The sequence below is a fragment of the Xyrauchen texanus genome, chromosome 23, assembly GCF_025860055.1.
Source record: "Xyrauchen texanus isolate HMW12.3.18 chromosome 23, RBS_HiC_50CHRs, whole genome shotgun sequence".
Lineage (NCBI taxonomy): Eukaryota > Metazoa > Chordata > Actinopteri > Cypriniformes > Catostomidae > Xyrauchen > Xyrauchen texanus.
The window spans coordinates 39,563,501-39,585,648 of NC_068298.1; the positions used below are offsets into that span (position 1 = coordinate 39,563,501).

At 39.7% G+C, this 22,148-nt stretch overlaps 1 protein-coding gene across 3 annotated transcripts in view; it reads left to right on the forward strand.

The window, feature by feature from the left end:
* The window catches only part of frmpd1b (FERM and PDZ domain containing 1b), a 58,397-nt gene that overhangs the window by 30,504 nt on the left and 5,745 nt on the right, over positions 1-22,148 (forward strand). For all 3 annotated transcript variants that reach the window (XM_052089330.1, XM_052089329.1, XM_052089328.1), the window contains 13 exons: positions 573-733; positions 6,398-6,500; positions 10,126-10,171; positions 10,313-10,417; positions 12,240-12,335; positions 12,460-12,585; positions 14,297-14,416; positions 14,503-14,639; positions 14,733-14,859; positions 18,741-18,833; positions 19,426-19,608; positions 20,406-20,550; positions 21,088-22,101. In XM_052089330.1, coding sequence (XP_051945290.1) covers positions 573-733; positions 6,398-6,500; positions 10,126-10,171; positions 10,313-10,417; positions 12,240-12,335; positions 12,460-12,585; positions 14,297-14,416; positions 14,503-14,639; positions 14,733-14,859; positions 18,741-18,833; positions 19,426-19,608; positions 20,406-20,550; positions 21,088-22,101 — 2,456 coding nt within the window. The remainder of the gene's footprint in view (positions 1-572; positions 734-6,397; positions 6,501-10,125; positions 10,172-10,312; positions 10,418-12,239; positions 12,336-12,459; positions 12,586-14,296; positions 14,417-14,502; positions 14,640-14,732; positions 14,860-18,740; positions 18,834-19,425; positions 19,609-20,405; positions 20,551-21,087; positions 22,102-22,148) is intronic.

A 22,148-nucleotide genomic window follows, 5' to 3' on the forward strand; every position in this document is an offset into this window, starting at 1 on the left:
ACTGAAACACACAATGTGCTGAAATGATTCCTTCATCAGAACTGGGATTGGAGCTTTTCTCTTTTTAATTTCATGAGGTTTGCAGTTCATTTTTCTTTTAACCGCTGTTACAAACATAGTCATTTCCTGCCATGTACCCACACACTCATCAAGACAATTATCGTTGCCTGGATTTTTATGAGTACGCTGGTATACAGTGACATAATTTACTGAGGTTTATAATGTTTTTCTTTTGAAGGAAAGTCTCTGTAGATATTTATGCTCTAGTAATTCATCAAGGTTATGAATAAAATTCACGCTCTATTGAATATTTGCACATTAACATGTATTTATTTATTTATTTATTACATATAATCATATAAAAAAATGAACAAAATGATAACTGGATGCCACTCCCATCACAATTCATGTGACACATGATACAAGTCATGATACTACTGTTGAAATGCTTGTTCACTTCATTCTGCAAACTGTTTCACATACCATTTAAAAATAATTGCAATATGCAATTCTTTTGTGTTTTTGTCTCTGAAATCTTTATGTCTTATCTTCGCTGTCTCTTTCTCTGGTAGAGAGCGTATCCTGGGGGGCAGGAGGGCACGCTCGAGAGAGGCGGGACAGCAGAACTTCCCTGTGAAGGTGACAGTGGAAGTGATCAGAGATGATGTACTGGACTCCCATGGTTTTACTCTCTCTGCACAGCACCCCCTGCTGGTCAGGGATGTCACTCCAGGTACATACACTCTTCACGTGGAGTTTGGCTTACAGGACTCACTTGGGCAATGAATTGCTCACCTGTTTTCAAAGTAACACAGATCAGGATCGAAGTGTGGCACGTTTGGGTGCCTCGTGTGAGACTCTGTGCACACAGGAAAGACAAATCTCAAATGAGATCTCTTGATTAAGTCAGTTGTTGCTGCTAGACTGCAATTAGTTTAAATGAAGAGCAATTGGAGACTTCTGCTTCTCAACATTGTCACGAAATATGCTCTGATTTGCTAAGACTCCAAAATCTCCAATCAAAAAGTCAGAGATTTCAATATGAACTCAAACATTTGTTATGACATTTTTCCAAGTCTTTTCAGGCCATTTCATGGGGTCTTTAAAGGAAATATAACAGATCACCATCATATCTACTCAGCTTTAAAAATAGAATGAAAAATGTCTTTTGTGTGTCTGTGTGAGTGTCTCTGGAAGTCTCTGTAAATGTCCCACCTCTGCTGCCATAGTTTGAATTAACCCCTGTTCTGCTGCTGTGACAGATATATTGTGAAACTGTGATATAGGACTTGACATGTGTGTGTGTAATGTGGCCACCTGCTTCTCTTTCATTTATTTATTTATTTAATTATGATGCAGGTGTGCGATCTCTTTCAATCTCCCTCTTACACACAAACACACACTGACAAGAACTGATTACATTTATTCTCGATTTGTACTGACAGAAAATCACACACACACACACACACACACACACACACACACACACACACACACACACACACTAATAAGCTTTAAACCAGCAATGTTCAATAGCACTGTTCCTAAACCTAGTGAGCTGCCTAGACCGTATTTTAAGGCATCTTATGCTCACTTCTGACATAAAAGCCATTCCAAAAGGTAGGCAACATAATTACGCTGCCTTCTAAGCTAATTTTTGCCAAAATGTACTGCAGCGCCGCAGGTATCCTTTGCATTGCGACAAGCTCAGTGAAACCATATTGACCATGAGTAAACTTTTATTCAATAGAGCTGTTCAGCAGCGATGTCGATTTATAGGAGAACTCAGAAAGCTAATTAGCAAGGGGTTCCCTCAGGAATTTCCCGTGTATTTTTTAGAATAGAGATTTTCAAATTACAAGTAAAAGAAGGTAATGTGATTAAAATTAGTTGAAGAGACTTTCATGTTTTGTTCTAGAACATAAATTACACACCGTCATAACTCAATTGTGGATTTTGAAGCTGTTGTGTCTTTTAAAAATGTATGTTGCTAACCCGTCGCTAAATAAGAACTACAACAGTCGTCCATTTCATAAAGCTCATATAGGTCACAGGCTGATGGTAGTTGTAGTCCTTAATTAGCATTGTGACAACAACATGCATATTTTTTTTAAACACAGTAGCTTCAAAATGTATATTTGAGGTATGACATTGTAATTTATCTTCTACAACAAAATGTGAAATTTTCTTCAAGTCATTTTAACCACAGACGTTGTTTTACTCATAAATCTAAAAACATATAGGAAATTCTCAAAGAAACCCATGATTTGAAAATGCTAATTGTCTTCCAGGTTTTTGGACTACATCCTGAACAGCTCTATATCTAATATCCTAATATCTATACCTCTATATCTAATTACAAATTGAATATATTACCGTATATACTTAGTGTATTATTTATTTATTTTACACTCATTATGCTACAATCATGTCTTGTTATAATAAGCTTAATGACAAGACAACAACTCATAATTATTTACTTTTTATGGCAATATTCAATGACAAATCAATTCATGTACGGCTTTGTTGTTAATATCAGCAAAATACTTAATCTCTACATAAATATATTATATTCTCTTGTAACGTTATGAAGAATAAAATGACATATCAAACAGAGTTTCCAACTTGTACATACAAGAGTATCTATTGTAAATCGTAATTACAGTCATTCCTATATAAAAACAAATCACAATGTTAGCTTAGCAACACGCTAACGTCAAACTCTGTAGAGGTACAAATCCCCAAAAAAAATTCCACAGGGAAAAATCATCATTTGAAATGTTGTGATTCACGTCGGAGCTGGTTGGTTTGGTTCTTTTTTGAATGATTTAATGAAATCCCTATGGAAAACATTTATGGGAAAATCAAGACAGCTAAAAAAGTGTGCGGGCACTGTTGCACTAATAGAGTTCGGATCAGTTGAGTCTCTTGTGAGCTTTGCATGAAGAGCGGAGTTTGTGCCTACGTAGAGTGTTCCAAATCGGTCACTTATGAGGATCAACTAGGATGTTGTCTTAGAAGGCAGCTGCCTATGTAGCACACTAGGTTTTGAAAGAGAGCTAATGTGTACAGCTAGTGTTGTCACAGAAACTCTCTCTCTCTCTCTCTCTCTCTCTCTCTCGCTTCTGTGCTGACTTCTCTCTTTTTGCAGCAGAAACAGGTGTTAAAAGCCCAGAGGGAGAAAGAACCTTACAGCTCTACAGCCCATAATTATGAGAGAGAGAGAGAGAGAGAGAGAGAGAGAGAGAGAGACTGTTGGCAGTTTGTTCTGGCAGGGCAGAGATTCAACAGGGACTGAGGGGATGTTATCAGGCCAGAAGGGCAGATTGTTTGTGTGTGTTTGTGTGTGTGTGTACTGGCTTGAGGACAAATAAGTGTAAATGGCAGAACTGAGAAATGAAGAGACTAACAGACTTACAGTCACACACTCCCATCAACAGAAACATCAGACGTGACATGAATAATTAATTAACAGGCCAAACACTTTCACTGTTACACTGTTATACACTGCGTGCACAATTATTAGGCAAGTGAGTATTCTGATCTGATCATTATTTCCATGCATATTTTCCAACTGCAAACCATATAAACATGAATGCTTATTGGATTCAGTCATTTTCAGATGTTTTTTGTGTAATGAGGGAGGGTGTGGCGAAAGTGACTAACACCTTATATCAAGGTGTGTGTAATTATTAGGTTGCTTCATTACCTCAGGTAAAGTGGGCCAAAAAAGAGATTTAACTGACACTGGCAAAAATGTTAAAATGCCTTTCAGACAGATGCAACACTCTTGAAATAGCTAAACTATTGAGGCGTGACCACCGGACAATCAAACGTTTTGTTGCGAATAGTCAATTGGGGCGCAAAAAACGCATGGAGAAGAAAAGGCGCAAATTAATTGCAAAAGACTTGAGAAGAATAAAGTGGAGCTACCAGGAACACATTATCCTCCAGTGCCACCATATTCCTGAACTGCAACCTACTTGGAGTGTCCAGCTGTACAAGGAGCCAAGTGCTCAGAGACATGACCAAAGTCAAGAAGGCTGAAACACGACCACCACTGAATAAGATTCACAAGTTGAAGCATCAAGTTTGGGCAAAGAAATACTGAAGATGGATTTTCAAATGTTTTATGGACAGATGAAATGAGAGTGACTCTTGATGGAAAGTACTTTCTTCAAGCAGTGGTACAGGAAGAAGTCCTCAACATTCAAGAAGGCCATGATCTTTATGTAGGATAATGCTCCATCACATGCATCCAAGTACTCCACTGCTTGGCTAGCCAGCAAGGGCCTCAAAGATGCACAAAGAATGACTCCCCCTTCCTCACCTGAATTAAATCCTATTGAGAACTTGTGGGCCCTTCTCAAATGTGAGATTTACAGTGAGGGAAGACAATACACCTCTTTAAACAGCAATTGGGAGGCTGTGGTAGCTGCTTCAGCAAAAGTTGAACATGAACAGATCAAGAAACTGACAGACTGAATGGATGGAAGGGTCATGGCAGTTATTGAAAAGAAGGGTGGCTATATTGGTCACTGAATATTTTTGAAAGGCCAAAATTTGTGTTTAATTGTCATTTTGTGTTACTTATTTGTTGCACTTACTAAAGTGAGAATAAACAACTTGTTGGGATAAATCTTTTTGTAATTTAGTTGCCTAATAATTGTGCACACTTATATATTCCCCTGAGAAAGACAAAACTCACTTTTCCTTTGTTCAACATTCACGTTTGAGGTTCAATAACATTTTGAATTGACTGAGATCATTGCGTTTGTTCATTATTACTATTGTCCATATTTAGGATTTGAACAAACCCCTAACACTACATATTAAACTGTGGTGCAACTCATCCCACAATGTTGTGCTACGGACATGAATGATTCCTCAAATTATACAGTATAATATAATATACAGTGCATCTGAAAAGTATTCACAGCGCTTCACTTTTTTCACATTTGTTTATGTTACAGCCTTATTCCAAAATGTATTATTTTCCTCAAAATTCTACAAACAATACCCCATAATGACAACGTGAAAGAAGTTTTCTTGAAATCCTTGCAAATTTATTACAAATAAAAAAACGAAGAAAAAAAAATAAATCACATGTGCATAAGTATTCACAGCCTTTGTCATGACACTCAAAATTGAGCTCAGGTGCATCCTGTTTCCACTGATCATCCTTGAGGTGTTTCTACAACTTCATTGGAGTCCACCTGTGGTAAATTCAGTTGATTGGACATGATTTGGAAAGGCACACACCTGTCTATATAAGGTCCCACAGTTAACAGTGCATGTCAGAGCACAAACCAAGCCATGAAGTCCAAAGAATTGTCTGTAGACCTCCGAGACAAAATTTCTGCAGCATTGAAGGTCCCAATGAGCACAGTGGCCTCCATCCGTAAATAGAAGAAGTTTGGAACCACCAGGACTCTTCCTAGAGCTGGCCGCCCGGCTAAATTTGAGCGATTGGGGAGAAGGGCCTTAGTCAGGGAGGTGACCAAGAACCCGTTGGTCACTCTGACAGAGCTCCAGCATTTCTTTATGGAGAGAGGAGAAACTTCCAGAAGAACAACCATCTCTGCAGCACTCCACCAATCAGGCCTGTATGGTAGAGTGGCCAGACGGAAGCAACTCCTCAGTAAAAGGCACATGACAGCCCACCTGGAGTTTGCCAAAAGGCACCTGAAGGACTCTCAGACTATGAGAAACAAAATTCTCTGGTCAGATGAAACAAAAGATTGAACTCTTTGGCCTGAATGGCAAGCGTCATGTCTGGAGGAAACCAGGCACCGCTTATCACCTGGCCAATACCATCCCTACAGTGAATGACCTTAAGCACACCCAAGATAACAAAGGAGTGGCTACGGGACAACTCTGTGACTGACCTTGTGTGGCCCAGCCAGAGCCCAGACTTGAACCCAATTGAACATCTCTGGAGAGATCTGAAAATGGCTGTGCACCGACGCTCCCCATCCACCCTGATGGAGCTGGAGAGGTCCTGCAAAGAAGAATGGGAGAAACTGCCCAAAAATAGGTGTGCCAAGCTTGAAGCATCATACACAAAAAGACTTGAGGCTGTAATTGGTGCCAAAGGTGCTTCAACAAATTATTGAGCAAAGGCTGTGAATACTTATGTACAAGTGTTTTTTATTTTTTATAAATTTGCAAAGATTTCAAAAAACTTCTTTCACATTGTCATTATGGGGTATTGTTTGTAGAATTTTGAGGAAAATAATAAATGTAATCAATTTTGGAATAAGGCAATTTTGGAAAAAGTGAAGCGCTGTGAACACTTTCCGGATGCACTGTACGTTCAGTATTTACAAAACTAGAGAATCAATGGAAACAGTTGTGATTGTAACAGATGTGTATCTTTACACCTGTGTATGTGTAGGAGGTCCAGCAGATGGTCAGCTCTTACCTGGAGATCAGATCCTGAAAGTGAACAATAAAGCCATGGAGGATCTTTCCCCAGAAAATGCAGAACAAATGATTAGGTACCTCTCTCTCTTCCTCTTCCTTTCTTTAATTCGATGATCTAGAAGACTTAAATAACCTGATTCTTGTGCTTTACTGGGTAGATGAGAATTTGTCTTACACATATTGGGGAAATCAAATGGCCATTTATTTGTATTTGCACCAGTAACAGAGAAAGCAAATACATAGTACATCAGTCTACTCTGGAGAATATGAAAAAATAGAAAGACATTTAAAAAAAAAAAAAAAAAAAACGAATAATAAAAATATAGTAAAACATTTAAATAAATAAATAAAGGGTGATTACATGTATTAGAAAAGATTTTGCGTTTTCAGTCTAGGATTCTGTGATCATTTTAAGATTTATATTTTCAAAGAAGAAAACAATCAAACGTCAATCAGTATTACAAAATATAATACGCAGAGGCTTTTTCTGATTCTTTTTGAAAACAATTTAACTGGAAAATGCACATAGGACGATGATAAATTCATAACATCTAGACTGGATAATTGTTATAGAGGGATGTGATAATTGCAACATTGTAATACATGGAAAAAAGCTCAATAATGTTTATATGCATTATATATTTAATGTGTATTTACTTATGTCAGTCAATGAACAACACATCATAAGATTATGGAGCAGTAGCTAAAGGAGGACCCAAGAGCAGAGGTGAGAGATGACAATTGGTTTTATTTCTGTTGGTGAGGAGGGTAGGGAACCGAACTGGAACAATGGCAGGCCTAAGCCTGGGGAAAGCAAACTCAGACGACCAACAGAAGGGGGTCTTGGTGGAGGTGAGGCTAGTCACCAAGGATGCCCCCACAAAATAGGGGCACATGGAGAACTGATCAAGGAAAACACAATCTCCTCCCCATGATTCCCAGAACAAATAAGACTTACCGGACCAGTGGTAGCGGTAACCTCCTTCAGAGGTTTCTCACAGAGGGTGCTGGTGGCTTTGGGTACTCCCAAATTTATGGCCGAGGCAGTGTCCAAAAAGTTGCCTTCAACCGTGGAATCCAGGAAAGCAAAACATTGACGAGAGGTGTTGCACCACTGCAGTGAAACTGGAAGGAGGAGACCGCAAGAGGAGGCTCCTGTTAGCAGAGAGGCAGGTAGGCTTTCATTTACTGGTGAGTGCCGGCTTTTAATGGGCAGATGTTGGAATGGTGCCCTGGTTTGACGCAGCACAGACACAGGTTATTGGTGAGGTGACATAATTTCTCCTCCTCCGACATCTTGGTCTGACCCACCTGCATGGGCTCTGATTCGGCAGTACAATCCGAGGTGAAGGAATGGTGGTTGGAGGAGCCTGACTCCCCTAGAGCGAGGGGCTCTGAGATGTCGCAGTACTAGGCGATCGTTGAACCGGATGGAGAAATAAACAATGTTGTCCAACTTGGACGGAAGGTCCAAGGCAACGATCTCATCCACTACCTAATCAGAGGGCCCATGCAAGAACCTGTCCTGCAGAGTGCCCTCGTTCCAGTCGGCGAAGCGGTGAGAGTCCTGATCTCGATAGCATAATCTGAAACAGACCTTTTCCACTGCTGAACCATGGAAAGCAGACGAGTGGCTTCTCTGCCTCGAGAAGTGTGATCGAAGACCTTGCTCATCTCCGTCAAGAAACTCTCAAGAGGCACAGCAAGGCAGTTTGTTGTCCCATCCGGTGGTTCCACCCATGGGCCTGACCAGTCAGGAGAATAATAACATAAGCTACTTTGAAATTCCTGTGGAGAAAGTGGAGTTGAAGACCAAAAATAAGCAATACTTGAGAGGAAATGCTTATAGGTCTTGTGATTCTTAGCGTAGGTAGCGGGAGGATTTAGATTAGGTTCAATACGTGGCTGCGCAGGCTGGTCGACAGGAGTAGCGGCTGTGGGAGCAGGACTAGGGATAGAACCCCGTAGCTGCTGGAGTTGGGATATGAGCTCAGCGAGATGAGCGGCCATGGATTCCAGCATGTGGTTAGAAGTGGAAAGTTGCTCTTCATGACGCTTCAGAATGGCATCCTGGCGAGAGAGAACGGCAGCCAGGCGGGATTCCTCAGCTAGCTCCATGCTGGCCAGTTCATACTGTTAGGTTATCTGGAAGGAAGAACTAAGAGCAGAGGTGAGAATAGACAATTTGTTTTATTTCTGTTGGTGAGGAGGGTAGGGAACCGAACTGGAACAATGGCTTGCTTAGGCCTGGGGAAAGCAAACTCGGAGAACTGAGCAGGGGGCTGGAAGGATATGGACCCGATTAGCAGATGGAACCTGGTGAATATACCAAACCAGGATGATGGCTGGACCAGACTTGGATGGAGAGCTGATCAGGAGAGCACCCATGCTGGAACCAGACAGGAAGACAAACCAGTGACCAACCATAGGAGAACCGACAGACATGAGAGAGCCACATGGAAGCCCAGGTAAAACTGGAGGGCTGGCTGCTGTCAATCCAGGACCAGAGAACAGGGGTGAGCACTTAATCCGGAGTCCGTCTGAGAAACACTGAGGAGAAATTGACGGGGATCGGTGAAGAAAACACTGAACACAGACACGAGCAGAGCACTACAGATTTAACCAACAGAGACCAAGTTACTAGCTAAGAGAACAAAAACAAACTAGCACAAGACAACAAACACAGTGAGTTAAAGTAGAAAGAGAGAAGTGATTAACAGAATGGAAACCAGCTGCTGTAAATCACTGATAACGAGTGCCACAATCTGAGGAAGGTAATTAACACAATGGCAGACACGTGAGGGAGAGGGAAGCATGACACACACACACACACACACACACACAGACAGAGTGGACTTACCAGCTGATCAGCCCAAAACCCCAACAAATACATGTACTTCATAAAGACAGGATCATCACAGACGTTTTGTAATATTGTGACCATATCAGACCAGAAAATAACACAAAAACATTTGTAACATTTGAATGAAAGATGTTCAAAATAGAGGTCGATGACCGTAGTGGGCCACTATGTTTGATTGCTCATATCTTAAAAAGTCATAAAGGCCTTTGCACAATTTTTGCCGCACTTCTATAAAAGCAAGTCTATACAAATGAGTATTTAAACTAGACTTAAAAACAGACACAGATTCAGCAGATCTAATATCTCAGTGTAGGCTGTTCCATAATCATGGGGCCTTCACTACACTGCTTTGTTCTTTGCATGCCCTTGCTTTAATTTTGAGTACTTCATTATCTAATCAAATGCATATAAGTGAGGATACAAATGAGGATGAATGTTGTCAATGATGACAGATTTAGATATAGTAAATCCCTACAAGGTGTCTGTAATTGTTTTTGTTTCACCTCTAGAGGCTGCTGTTATACTGTAGAGTCATTCTAACTGTAGAATCATCCAGCGCTGGCCACAGAGGAATAATAATATATTAAAATATATATATATATTGGCATATATATTTGCAGATAACCAATAGTTCCAAAAAACATCTATCCGAAGAATTAAACTGTCTCTTTTTTTTTATTTTTTACCTAAAACAAGTATGAGTAGCATGGTAGTATGCTATTCTGAACATAGCCCTGTCCATTTGTCTTTAGCTCTACTGCCGGACAAAGGTCAGAGGTCACTGAGAAATATGGTGGTTTCTGTGCTCATGTTTTTTTACTTTGATCCACCCTCAGGGAGTGCCAGGACTCTGTAACCATGACAATCCTCAGAAACATGTTGGTACGTACTGAACACTGTTCCCATTAGTACTTCCTGTTATTGAGTCAGTTAATTGGTCTTTGGATTAAATCTTGTATCTTTAAAGTACTGTAGTTCTTGAATAAAGTTATCAGAATCAGGAAAATGTCATTTTGCTTTCAGAATCCTAAGTCTTCATTCATCACAGCAGAGAAGAGAGCTCGCCTAAGAAGAAACCCCATTAAAGTGCGCTTCGCAGAAGAGGTGGTTGTCAATGGACACACTCAGGTGAGGACAAAATACACACACTTAACTCTCAAGCATGCCCTGGTCAGGCTTACACCGTGTCTTAAAAATTTTAAGGCCTATTCAGGAGCAAATATTCACTGTGATCAACAAATCTGAATTTAATTGAAACAATGCATTGCTATGGATCTATTCACACTGAAGAAAATGTGTTTTTATGACAGAACAAGGCTAGTTTTTATCCCATAGGCTAGATAAATTAGTTTTTCTTCTAATAAGATAGAAGTTTTTTTTGGTCATGTGTCTAGAACTGTTAAAGCCTAGTGTACGACTCAAGTTTGTCTCCTTTGATGTTTTGTGTCTGCAACTGTTTGGCAACGAGAAGTCTTAGATCTCACAACGAATGGTCGTGTATTGTGCACACTTCTGCGACATGCTGAGACTAGTCACAGACACAACGACAGTTTTCAAACCAGCTAGATATCTAGACGTCTTGTCATCAGGTGTGTGCACTGTCCCGACGAGCAAGAGACCGACAATGAGCAACAGCCAATGAAATAGATAGAGAGAGCATGAGAGGAGAGCAAGGTATTGGGAATCAGGAGACTGGGAATAAATGGGGCCTGGGTAGCTCGGCGAGTAAAGACACTGACTACCACCCCTGGAGTCTGCCTGGGTTTGCTGAGTGACTCCAGCCAGGTCCACTAAGCCAGTGGTTCTCAACTGGTTTTGCTTCGGGACCCAGATTTTGCATAGGAAACAATTGGTGACCCACCAAAGTAAAAACTTAACCTGTATTTTATGTATCCTGAGTCGCATATCCTTTATCTTGCGTAGTACTTTTTCATGGTTTTCAAATATAAGAGCATGCATCTAGTGACATTATTTTTGCCATTGATGTCAACAACTACAGGAAGTTTTCTGTCCCCCCTTAAAAATTTGAAGAGCATATTTATTTATATGCTATGAGCCCTTTATTATCCCATTTATTTCCTAATTTCAAACATCATTCAAACAGAATTACACAGGAGGAAATGCATTACCATGGTTAGGTCAAAGTAGCTAGTCTTAAATTATAGTAGGCTAAAAATAAAAATTAAAGCTGGTAGGCCTACCTTTACACTCGCGTGAATGCTTTAATCGCTCCACGAAAATATCGCAGTGGAGCTGAGAAGCCTATAGCTGAATGCTGTATTATTATTAAGTAATCTCTCCATTAAATATTATATTATCTTGAAATAATCTCTATCACTTGGGCGGCTGCTGAAAAATCTTTAATAGGAGAACCATGGCATTGTTCTTTTCCTGCTGTCCGCTACCCAGTCAGAATGGAACTGCAAACCACTTTTGGGTCATAACCCACCAGTTGTTAAACATTGTTCTAAGCAACCAAATTGGCTGGGTTGCTAGGGTGGGTAGAGTCACATGGGGTAACCTCCTTGTCGCTATAATGTGGTTCTCGCTCTCGGTGTGGCACGTGATGAGTTGTGCGTGGATACCATATGAATACAAGTGGTCAAACGAGACGACCAGGTGTAACAGTGATGTGTCTCGCTTGTACACTTGATCAGATCACCCAAAATGCATCTTAATACCAGGTGTACACAGGGCCTCAGTTGGGGTCAAATGGTTATGTAGTTGATAGACACGGTCTGCGATCAGTAGTGTAGTGTGCACACCAGCACGATGGAAAACAAGACTGTGAGTCAACCAGCTCCAAGTTGAATCACACAAGACTGTATAAGTGAGGGAATGAAGCATAATCCCATGAAGGGATAGGGGATATATATATATGTAGACACACTTGTGAGTTATGATTGAGAATAAGGATTCGTCTAAGCAATGTTTCTTTCACTGTTTCCAGGGAAACTCTCTTCTTTTCCTGCCCAACGTTCTGAAGGTTTACTTGGAGAACGGCCAGACCAAAGCCTTCAAATTTCACAAGACCACTACTGTCAAGGTCTCACACGGTTTATTTTACTGACCCCAAAATCCAATATAACATCATGCGGAAGTTATCTATAACCACCGTACACTGAGGTAAAGTTGTGTGGATGTTGTATTAATTTCATCTCTATGTCCAGGATATAGTGATGACTATGAAAGAGAAGCTGTCCATTTGCTCAATTGAGCATTTCTCACTGGTGCTGGAACAGCAATATAACAACACCAAACTACTGTTACTGCACGAGGAGGAGCTCATACAGAAGGTAAAACACACTGTATTGCACATGAGTGAGCAATAATCCAACACATGTATCTCCCTCTCAACTAGCATTGCAAAGTCTGACTCATTTTAGTGAATAAGTTCATTTGGACAATTCATGATTCAATGAACTAGTCCCAGGAAAACGATTCACCAGTTCTTTTCACTAAACATTTTCAAAACAGAAGACAGACCAGCACACATGGACTTCCAAGGATGGACTCCATCATTACATGAACCGTCCAAACAAGCCAATTCACTAAAGTGAATCAGACCAACACTGTATAGTACGAGAGAGAGTAGAGTTTAGAAATGTACATTTGATTATTATATCAGTTTGCTTGGCTGTAAAGATGTATGCGCAGTAGAAAGTGACAAAACAGCAAAGTAGCTTTTGTTACTTTTAGTTTTGTTACTGCTGCATGTTGGGGGAAAACAATTGTTGGAAAAGTGACACTATTTCGAAGTCAGCTGAACTACTGTCACGATATTGGAAAATGCCATTAAAGGTGCACTTTTTAATGATGCTCTGACCAATATGGCAGTCATCTTGGACTTATAGAATACTGACACCTAGTGGTGTGGATGCAGCATCTAGTTTTCATTTATTGATGCCATTGCAGACATGCACTATTGGCAGTCAGCCATGATTAATTTATTCTGTGAGTGAAAGTTTCCAATAATATGGGGGTTACAGAGCTAAAATGAATAGTATTCTGCTGGTCATGTGATCTCAACATGGCGGCTCCCATGAGGCAGCTCCATGTATTCTGGTTCTTTTATTATTAGTGCTTGTCCATAAGCATTCAGGCTATTTTGATATCCCACATACCTACCCCAATGTTTTGTCAAATATCCCGGCCTCTTTGTGGACTAAAAGCTTAGAATCTATATAGTGAGACTTTGCTATGATATATAATATTTCATCATTGATGGTCAAGAACATATTTTGCTTAATGATTTGTTTATCATGCTTTTTCTGCTGGACTGCATGTTTTGTTCTGGACATCTGAGAACAAAACATTGGATTATTTGCCCAAGCAAAAGACAAATAGAACAAGACTCATTTTAAAGAAAACAGCCTATGGTAAGAGTTGATATAGAGTCTGTGGCTACTTGGGGATTACAGAAGCAGTGATCAGAGCAGGCATGAGATGTTTGTTGTCATTCAGAACTCATATTTCACTTTTGGATTCTTTTGGAAATCATTGAAACACTGGTGTCAAGGCAACAAAATAAATATCATTTCTGAGAACGAGAGCTTAATTCATTATTAATTTAAAACACGACTTGTCTATTTTAGTACCATTTGAAAAACATTTATAGTCATATACATTTTTCTACATCATTACCACAAGGTGGCACTCATTTTTGATGCTGAGGATTTCAGGTCTTATGTTATGTAACATAAATGCAAAAGTGATGAAGTCATGTGAAAAGTTCAGCTTCTAAGCTCATATGACTATTTATGTATCATGGGACTTTTACATTTTAGGCATTACCTCTTACACGCTACTGGCCACGTCCACTGGAACCGCAGAATTTAAGGGGTTCATCTCATTTGATTTTATACACATTTTTCAAAAGTTCTATTCATTTATTTAAGGGTAAAAGTGCATCTTTAAGTTATAGTAACATCACAACTTTAAAGTTTGTTATTCCCCAACACAGACGACTTCTTAACATCTATACAACTTTTATACCTGCTGTTCCAGGTGGTGCAGAAGAAGGATTCCCACGACTACAGGTGTCTGTTTAGAGTCTGTTTCATTCCCAGAGACCCAGTGGACCTCATGCAGGACGATCCAGCGGCCTTTGAGTACCTCTTCCAACAGGTAATATACACTTACCTCAATAGAAATAAAGCAGTGCTTAACTATTCCTTAAAGATCACTGTATATAGTTGTGTGTGTGTTTGTAGAGTGTGGGAGATGTGTTACAGGAACGTTACGCCGTTGAGATGAAATGCAACACAGCGCTGAGACTAGCCGCTCTGCACATGCACGAGAAACTGGCGAGCTGCGGACAGACCACAAGAGCATCCTTGAAGGCCGTTGTGTAAGAGCACACACATACACATGAGAGCAGTTCTAGTGTGTCCTGAAATAATATCCACAGTGTAATGTGTTTGTGTGTGTGTGTGTGTGTCAGTAAAGAGTTTGGTTTAGAGAGTTTCATCTCTCCCACACTACTGAGGAACATGAGAGAGAAAGACCTGCGCAAAGCTCTGAACCACCACATGAAGAAGATCCAGTCACTGCTGGAACCACGACAGAAGGTGTGTGTGTAAGAGTCATATTTGTTATTTATCCATCATGCAGTTTACTCACTTTCCTTAAAATCGTGCCATAGCATACTGTCAAAAAGCCAAAACCACAGTCAAAAGAGCTGATTTTACATCTGACAAACTGATTGATATATATCATAATGAAATCAGAGACAGTCCCCTCTAAATTCAAACAGAAATGGGCACAAGAGAATCATTTAATCGATCAGGTGTAAGCAGCGATGTGTCTCGCTTGACTACAGGGGATCTGTTCACCCAAGATGCATCTTTATACCAGGTGCAAACAAGGTCTCTTTTACAGGTGAAACTCGAAAAATTAGAATATCGTGCAAAAGTTCATTAATTTCAGTAATTCAACTTAAAAGGTGAAACTAATATATTATATAGACTCATTACAAGCAAAGTAAGATATTTCAAGCCTTTATTTGATATAATTTTGATGATTATGGCTTACAGCTTATGAAAACCCCAAATTAAGAATCTCAGAAAATTAGAATATTACATGAAATCAATAAAAAAAAAGGATTTTAAATACAGAAATGTCGGCCCTCTGAAAAGTATAATCATGCATATGTACTCAGTACTTGGTTTGGGCCCCTTTTGCATTAATTACTGCCTCAATGCGGCGTGGCATGGATGCTATCAGCCTGTGGCACTGCTGAGGTGTTATGGAAGACCAAGATGCTTCAATAGCGGCCTTCAGCTCTTCTGCATTGTTTGGTCTCATGTCTCTCATCTTTCTCTTGGCAATGCCCCATAGATTCTCCATGGGGTTCAGGTCAGGCGAGTTTGCTGGCCAATCAAGCACAGTAATACCATGGTCATTGAACCAGGTTTTGGTACTTTTGGCAGTGTGGGCAGGTGCCAAGTCCTGCTGGAAAATGAAGTCAGCATCTCCATAAAGCTTGTCTGCTGAAGGAAGCATGAAGTGCTCTAAAATGTCCCGGTAGATGGCTGCGTTGACTCTGGACTTAATAAAGCACAGTGGACCAACACCAGCCGATGACATGGCTCCCCAAACCAACACAGACTGTGGAAACTTCCCACTGGACTTCAAGCATCTTGGATTGTGTGCCTCTCCGTTCTTCCTCCAGACTCTGGGACCTTGGTTTCCAAATGAGATGCCAAATTTGCTCTCATCAGAAAAGAGGACTTTGGACCACTGAGCAACAGACCAGTTCTTTTTTTCTTTAGCCCAGGTAAGACGTTTGACATTTGAAGCCCATGTCCAGGACCCGTCTGTGTGTGGTGGCTCTTGATGCAGTAACTCCAGCCTCAGTCCACTCCTTGTGAAGCTCCCCCACACATTTGAATGGCCTTTTCCTGACAATCCTCTCCAGGCTACGGTCATCCCTGCTGCTTGTGCACCTTTTTCTTCCACACTTTTCCCTTCCACTTAACTTTCTATTAATGTGCTTTGATACAGCACTTTGAGAACATCCAACTTCTTTTGCAATTACCTTTTGAGGCTTTCCCTCCTTGTGGAGGGTGTCAATGATGGTTTTCTGCACAACTGTCAGGTCAGCAGTCTTCCCCATGATTGTGAATTCAACTGAACCAGACTGAGAGACCATTTAAAGGCTCAGGAACCCTTTGCAGGTGTTTAGCTGATTAGAGTGTGACACTTTGAGCCTACAATACTGAACCTTTTCACAATATTGTAATTTTCTGAGATTCTGAATTTGGGGTTTTCATAAGCTGTAAGCCATAATCATCAAAATTTTATCAAATAAAGGCTTGAAATATCTTACTTTGCTTGTAATGAGTCTATATAATATATTAGTTTCACCTTTTAAGTTGAATTACTGAAATTAATGAACTTTTGCCTGATATTCTAATTTTTCGAGTTTCACCTGTATATTTTTACATTTAAATTGCTCAATTTTGCAGAAAGCCGGTTTGACTGTAGTGTGCTGCGTGAGTTATTTCCCTGAAAATGTTATTTGCTCAGGTGGTTTGCTGGGGCTTTTCTTCTATTTACTTGCATGGTAAGGTCTGCTTTTGGCCATGACACATAGAAGCACGTCTTTAGAAAGGTAAGCCTTAGCAAAATCTGTCTGACACACATCGCTATCTTAGATCATTAGATTATATAAATCCACACATAACTAGTCTAAGTCATTAGTTAAATGGGCTCTGGACTCTCCTGGTTCAGGTATACATTATGAGTTAGGTCACCAGCCATTTAATCCTATTGGTCAAGCTAGCACAATCATTCATATACATTTCATTTATTAGCATTACACAAATTGGCCAGTGACCATAGGCACACCTAGCTAGCATACACTCATTGCACATGGCTCTTCAGAGCAGCAGCAGTACACAAGACTTGGTGATAGATCTGCTTGGATGAGGGGGTTGTGTTTTGAATTTTGTGCAGCTTCCATTCTTTTTTGGGGGATTTTTTTTTATGTCTATTTGTGCGGCAGCATGTTCATACAAGCTTGTTTGTCTATATGTGCAACAGCAGCAGCATGTCCTTATGCATAACTCGTTATGTCTTTGTATGTTCTGGCAATAGCAAGTCTTCGTACTTGCTCTGCAGCAACAGCAAAAGCATTAGCAGATCAAGTCCGACAAGACCAATATCCTCTTAATATCTTATACCTACATTAACATGCTAAGAGTTGTCATGACTGAACTTGCTTTTTAACACAGTCATTGTATTTATCCATTAAAACAAAAAGTTTGATTTTAAGGAATGGCAAATATAAGTACATTTTCATACATTTTTACAGTGATGACATATCGGGAAAAGCAGGGATTATGAGTGGCACAGGTGCACAGCTGTGTGCCAATTATTTTGTTCAACACGAGGGAAGGAACAAACCATTTTTAAAGTGTGAAGGGGAGAATTTGTTGAAAGATTAAAATTACTTGAATTACATTATTATCATTGTGCCAAAATACATTAAAATAATTGCACTTTTATATTATCAATCCTACTGTAATTGTAATTGTTGGCCCCTCAGGAACTGTGGGCCCCTAGAATCATTGTCATATTTCAAACTACTAGCGATGGCCCTGGCATTCATATTATCAATTTGTTTTCAGGGTACAATAAGAAATGGTGCAAATTTAGCCATATAAAGTCAAATGAGAGTAGTGCAAAAATAAAATGAAATGATAAAATTATACAAAAGTATAATACAAAAGAAACAATCAACTAATTGAAAAGTAATTCATTTTATTTTATCAATGCTTAAAAGGCCCCATTCACTTCCATTGTAAGTGTTTCACTGTAACCCAGATTTTTGCATTTTTTTTTTAAAGAAAAGGAGGAACGGGTTGAAATACATTCTGTGGTAATCAACATTATGCCACAAATGCTGTCGATTGAGCTCAACTTATATTGAATCTGGAATATTCCTTTATATACTTCTTCCTATCCCAACTTCATGGCTATAATTAAGACTTTTGTAGATTGATTCCTTTGAAAAGTGTAAAAACTGACTCTGAGGCACTTTCAAAATATTGCTGTTTGTTTGAGCTTTCATTGGCAACATTGGCTCTGCCAATTGCAAGTGTTTGTGGTGGAAATAGTTTGGGGGAGTGTATTTGAAAATTGGGTTTGGTGACAGTAGTGCCACAGAAATTACAACCATCACTGGTTCTGTTTGTTTAGCCATTCTTAAAGGAATAGTTCACCAAAAAATGATAAATCTGTCATTCCAAACCTGGACTATTTTTATTATACTTTAATGGTGATTTGCCATTTTGTTTAGGCTTGTCATCTCCAGTCACCATTCTTTGCCATTGCATGAAAAAAAAAAAAAAAAAAACAGGTTTGGAATGACATGGTATTGAGTAAATTGTGATGAGTTTAGGAAAGCTAAGAGATTTGTCAACACCTCTCTCTCTCTCTCTCTCAGGTGATCTCAGTGTCTCAGGCCCGGTTGGCTTATCTGGCCCAGATGGCAGAGCTGATGTCATACAGTGGGAGGAGCTACAATGCCACCATGCTGGTGAGAGAGTTCTATCCATCTGCCACTTTCAGCTCAAATAACAAACTCAATCTGCACAGCACAGATATGTTCCCACACTGTCGTTAATAGTAAAAATTGTTGTTTTGGATAAAATCAAGTCAGGCATCCCCCCATTTTTAGGGGGATTTAAAAGTACTTTATATAAGCAGGTTGTTCTAGGTAGCAAGAGATTTTGATAAAATTGCAACATCTCTTGAAATAACATAAAAAAAATAGACATGTATTGTTTGGTAAAATGGACGGCAATTGTAAGAAATGTAATGATTTTCTTGATGATTTTATTCTGGTTACAATTTTGATTCCAATTGACAACTCCATTTAAAAAAAACAAAATAACATATTGTAATTATATACTCAAAAGAATTAAACAAAACGTCTAGTATTTTAGAATAAATATTTAAATAAAGGACCATTTCTTTTAATAAAATTATAATAAATATACTATAGCCATGGTATTATTATTTTTATTATTATTTTAAATGTACAACACAGTGCAAGATATTTGATTGACTGAAATAATGATTGAGGACCATTTTTATTGCGCTCCGTCATGGAAATGTGTGTGTTACAGCTGCAGGACAGAGAGTCGTTGGTGAGTTTGCTGGTGGGAGCAAGATACGGGATCAGCCAGATCATAAACCACCAGCTCAACATGATTTCCACCATCATAGACTTCCACTACATCACCAGAATAGAGGTGCTGGCAGAGTCCGAAAGAGTCAGTATGGCCAAGATTTACCTACAAGACATCCAGGTGTGTACAGTACACGTTAACTGACAGATTCAGATAACTCTACCAGTGAGACGCAAGGGTGTAGTAAAATACCCGACCATATAACATTTTTCAACACTAGCATATTTAGGATTAGAGATCAACCTATGTTGGGGTTTTTTTCTGCGGCATTTTTAGTAAATTTGCAAAGATTTCAAACAAACTTCTTTAACGTTGTCATTATGGGGTATTGTTTGTAGAATTTTGAGGAAAATAATGAATTTAATCCATTTTGGAATAATGCTGTAACAACACAATTTTGAAAAAGTGAAGCGCTGTGAATACTTTCCAGATGCACTGTATAGTTAGTTTTTGTAGTAAAAATATATACAATTTTGTGGTTTCTATGGTTTTACTACAAATACCATAGTTGATCTATAGTTACAGTGGTACCATCATGGTAATTTTTTGTTACTTTGATTTGACTACAAATACCATATTTAAACTATAGTAACTGTAGTTAAACCATGGTAAATTTTGTGATTACTAGTGTTCCAAAAACAATAGAGAGGGAAAGCAAAACGTATTACAAGGGAATGCAAAACATTTTGTAAGACTATGCAAAACTATTGTGAGGAAATGTAATACAATTAAAAATAAATATATTTCCTCCCTGTCCTCTGAGGGGCTCCATCAAAACCCAAAACCAAAAAGTTGAACAGTACGAATACCTGTGAAAATATGGGAAAGATCTGTTTAGGATACAAACATAAAGGATCAAACTAATTCAGACCATATCTTTTCTCTCTCTCTCTCTCTCTCTCTCTCATAATGTCTAGCCGATGGCTTTATTAATGGAATCCGTAGCAGCTAAAGATTTGGCCTGTCTGCTGGCTGGATACTGCAAACTGCTGGTGGATCCCAACGTCAACGTGTTCCGCTGGAGACCGAGACCTAAAATGCGACGGATTCTGGTGGAGGAAGGTACGCCTGTTCTCTTAACCCCATCCATATTACAAACGATTGATGTTGTATCAGGTTCTATTAAGGTGAGAAACTGCGCAGAACGGAAAAAAGACGAACTAACCGTCAAATGAAGATGTGTGGCATTGAGTTACCGCATCGCTCGCTTGTTGTTTTGACAGCTTCGTTCATTATACTATGTTCAGGGGTGCAAATACCCATTTAAAGGGGGTTATGCAATATCTACATTGGTGCCCACCTTTGTATCACACACCTATATGTTGCATACATGGCATATATTGTAGTTGTGCCATAGGAAAATGGATGAATGGACAGATGTTATGTTGTATCACTTGCTTACATGGTGTCCTAACCAGGTGCGCTGCATTAGGTTGTCTGTTCACACTGAAAGCGAAAGTGCGACACAATTGCACAAGAGCATATTTGATGTTTGATATACAGTTATGTGGGTCAACGATTGTGGACCAATGAGATTTCACCGTGGCTGACCAGCATGATGCCATGTTTATGTTTAATGTGTTTGTTTGTTATTCCCAGGGTATATTTCTCGATGTGGCAGCGATTCAGAAGACAGTTCAGAAGATGACTACGCCATGGAGGGTCTGCTGGATACTCAGCTGTCAGAGGACACTATGTCTAATCTAACCAACGATGGCACAGAAGGAGGAGAGGAAGCAGAGGGGAAAACTGAAGCCAAGGCTGAGAGTGTGCGAGTGATTGTAACGCATCCCCTTTTAGAGGATGAAGGAAGCGAGGCAGGCAAGAGTGAGTCTGTCAGGGATGAGGATTTCACAGCAACAATGGATGCGCTTTTGGAAACCGGCTGGTACACCGATCCTAGAGTCAACAGCAGTTTCTCTAGCTTGTCTAGTAACTCCTTGAATGCGCTGGAGGAGAGTATCAAAGCGGCCATTGGTGATCTTGGCCAAATGGATGACCCTCAGGAAGGTAAGCCCAGTTCTGGGACCTCAAGTCTGGATGTCCATCACCCATACCTGCTGGAGTTGCCTGAGCTTTTAGATCAAAAAGGCAGTTTAAACAAATCTGTGCGAATTTCTGACCTATCCTATGATTATCACTCAGGTCTACGGTATACTGACCTCTCCCAAATGTCTGATAGCTTGCCAAGTCTGCCTGCGGCCAGTGATGATGCATTGAGTGACGAGGAAGAGGACAAAAAAGGAGAGAGTGGGAAAGATAGTCGAAATTCCAGCCTGTCCGCAGAATTTGAGGCTGCGTTAGCCTCTTGTAGTGCCAACAGCATAAATGCTAAACTAGCCGGTGTGAATTTTCAGGCACTCTTCGCCAGGATTCACAACCATCCAGCATGTCGTCAAGAGGGAAACTCCATTCTACATAATCAGGCAAATGATGTGAAACAACAGGGACCATCTTCAAAGATTAGAGCACAGGCTGGGCTGAGGAAAACAGTGCCCTCAAATGTCCTTGAAAAAGCTAAAGACACTGGAGATAGTGGTTCAGAATCTGAAGAGGAATTTTTTGATGCTCAAGATCGATTTACCCCTCCTGCCACAGAGCATCGCCCCACAGGTCAGTGAACATTCTATTAATAGCACTACATATTTGTACATTCCTAT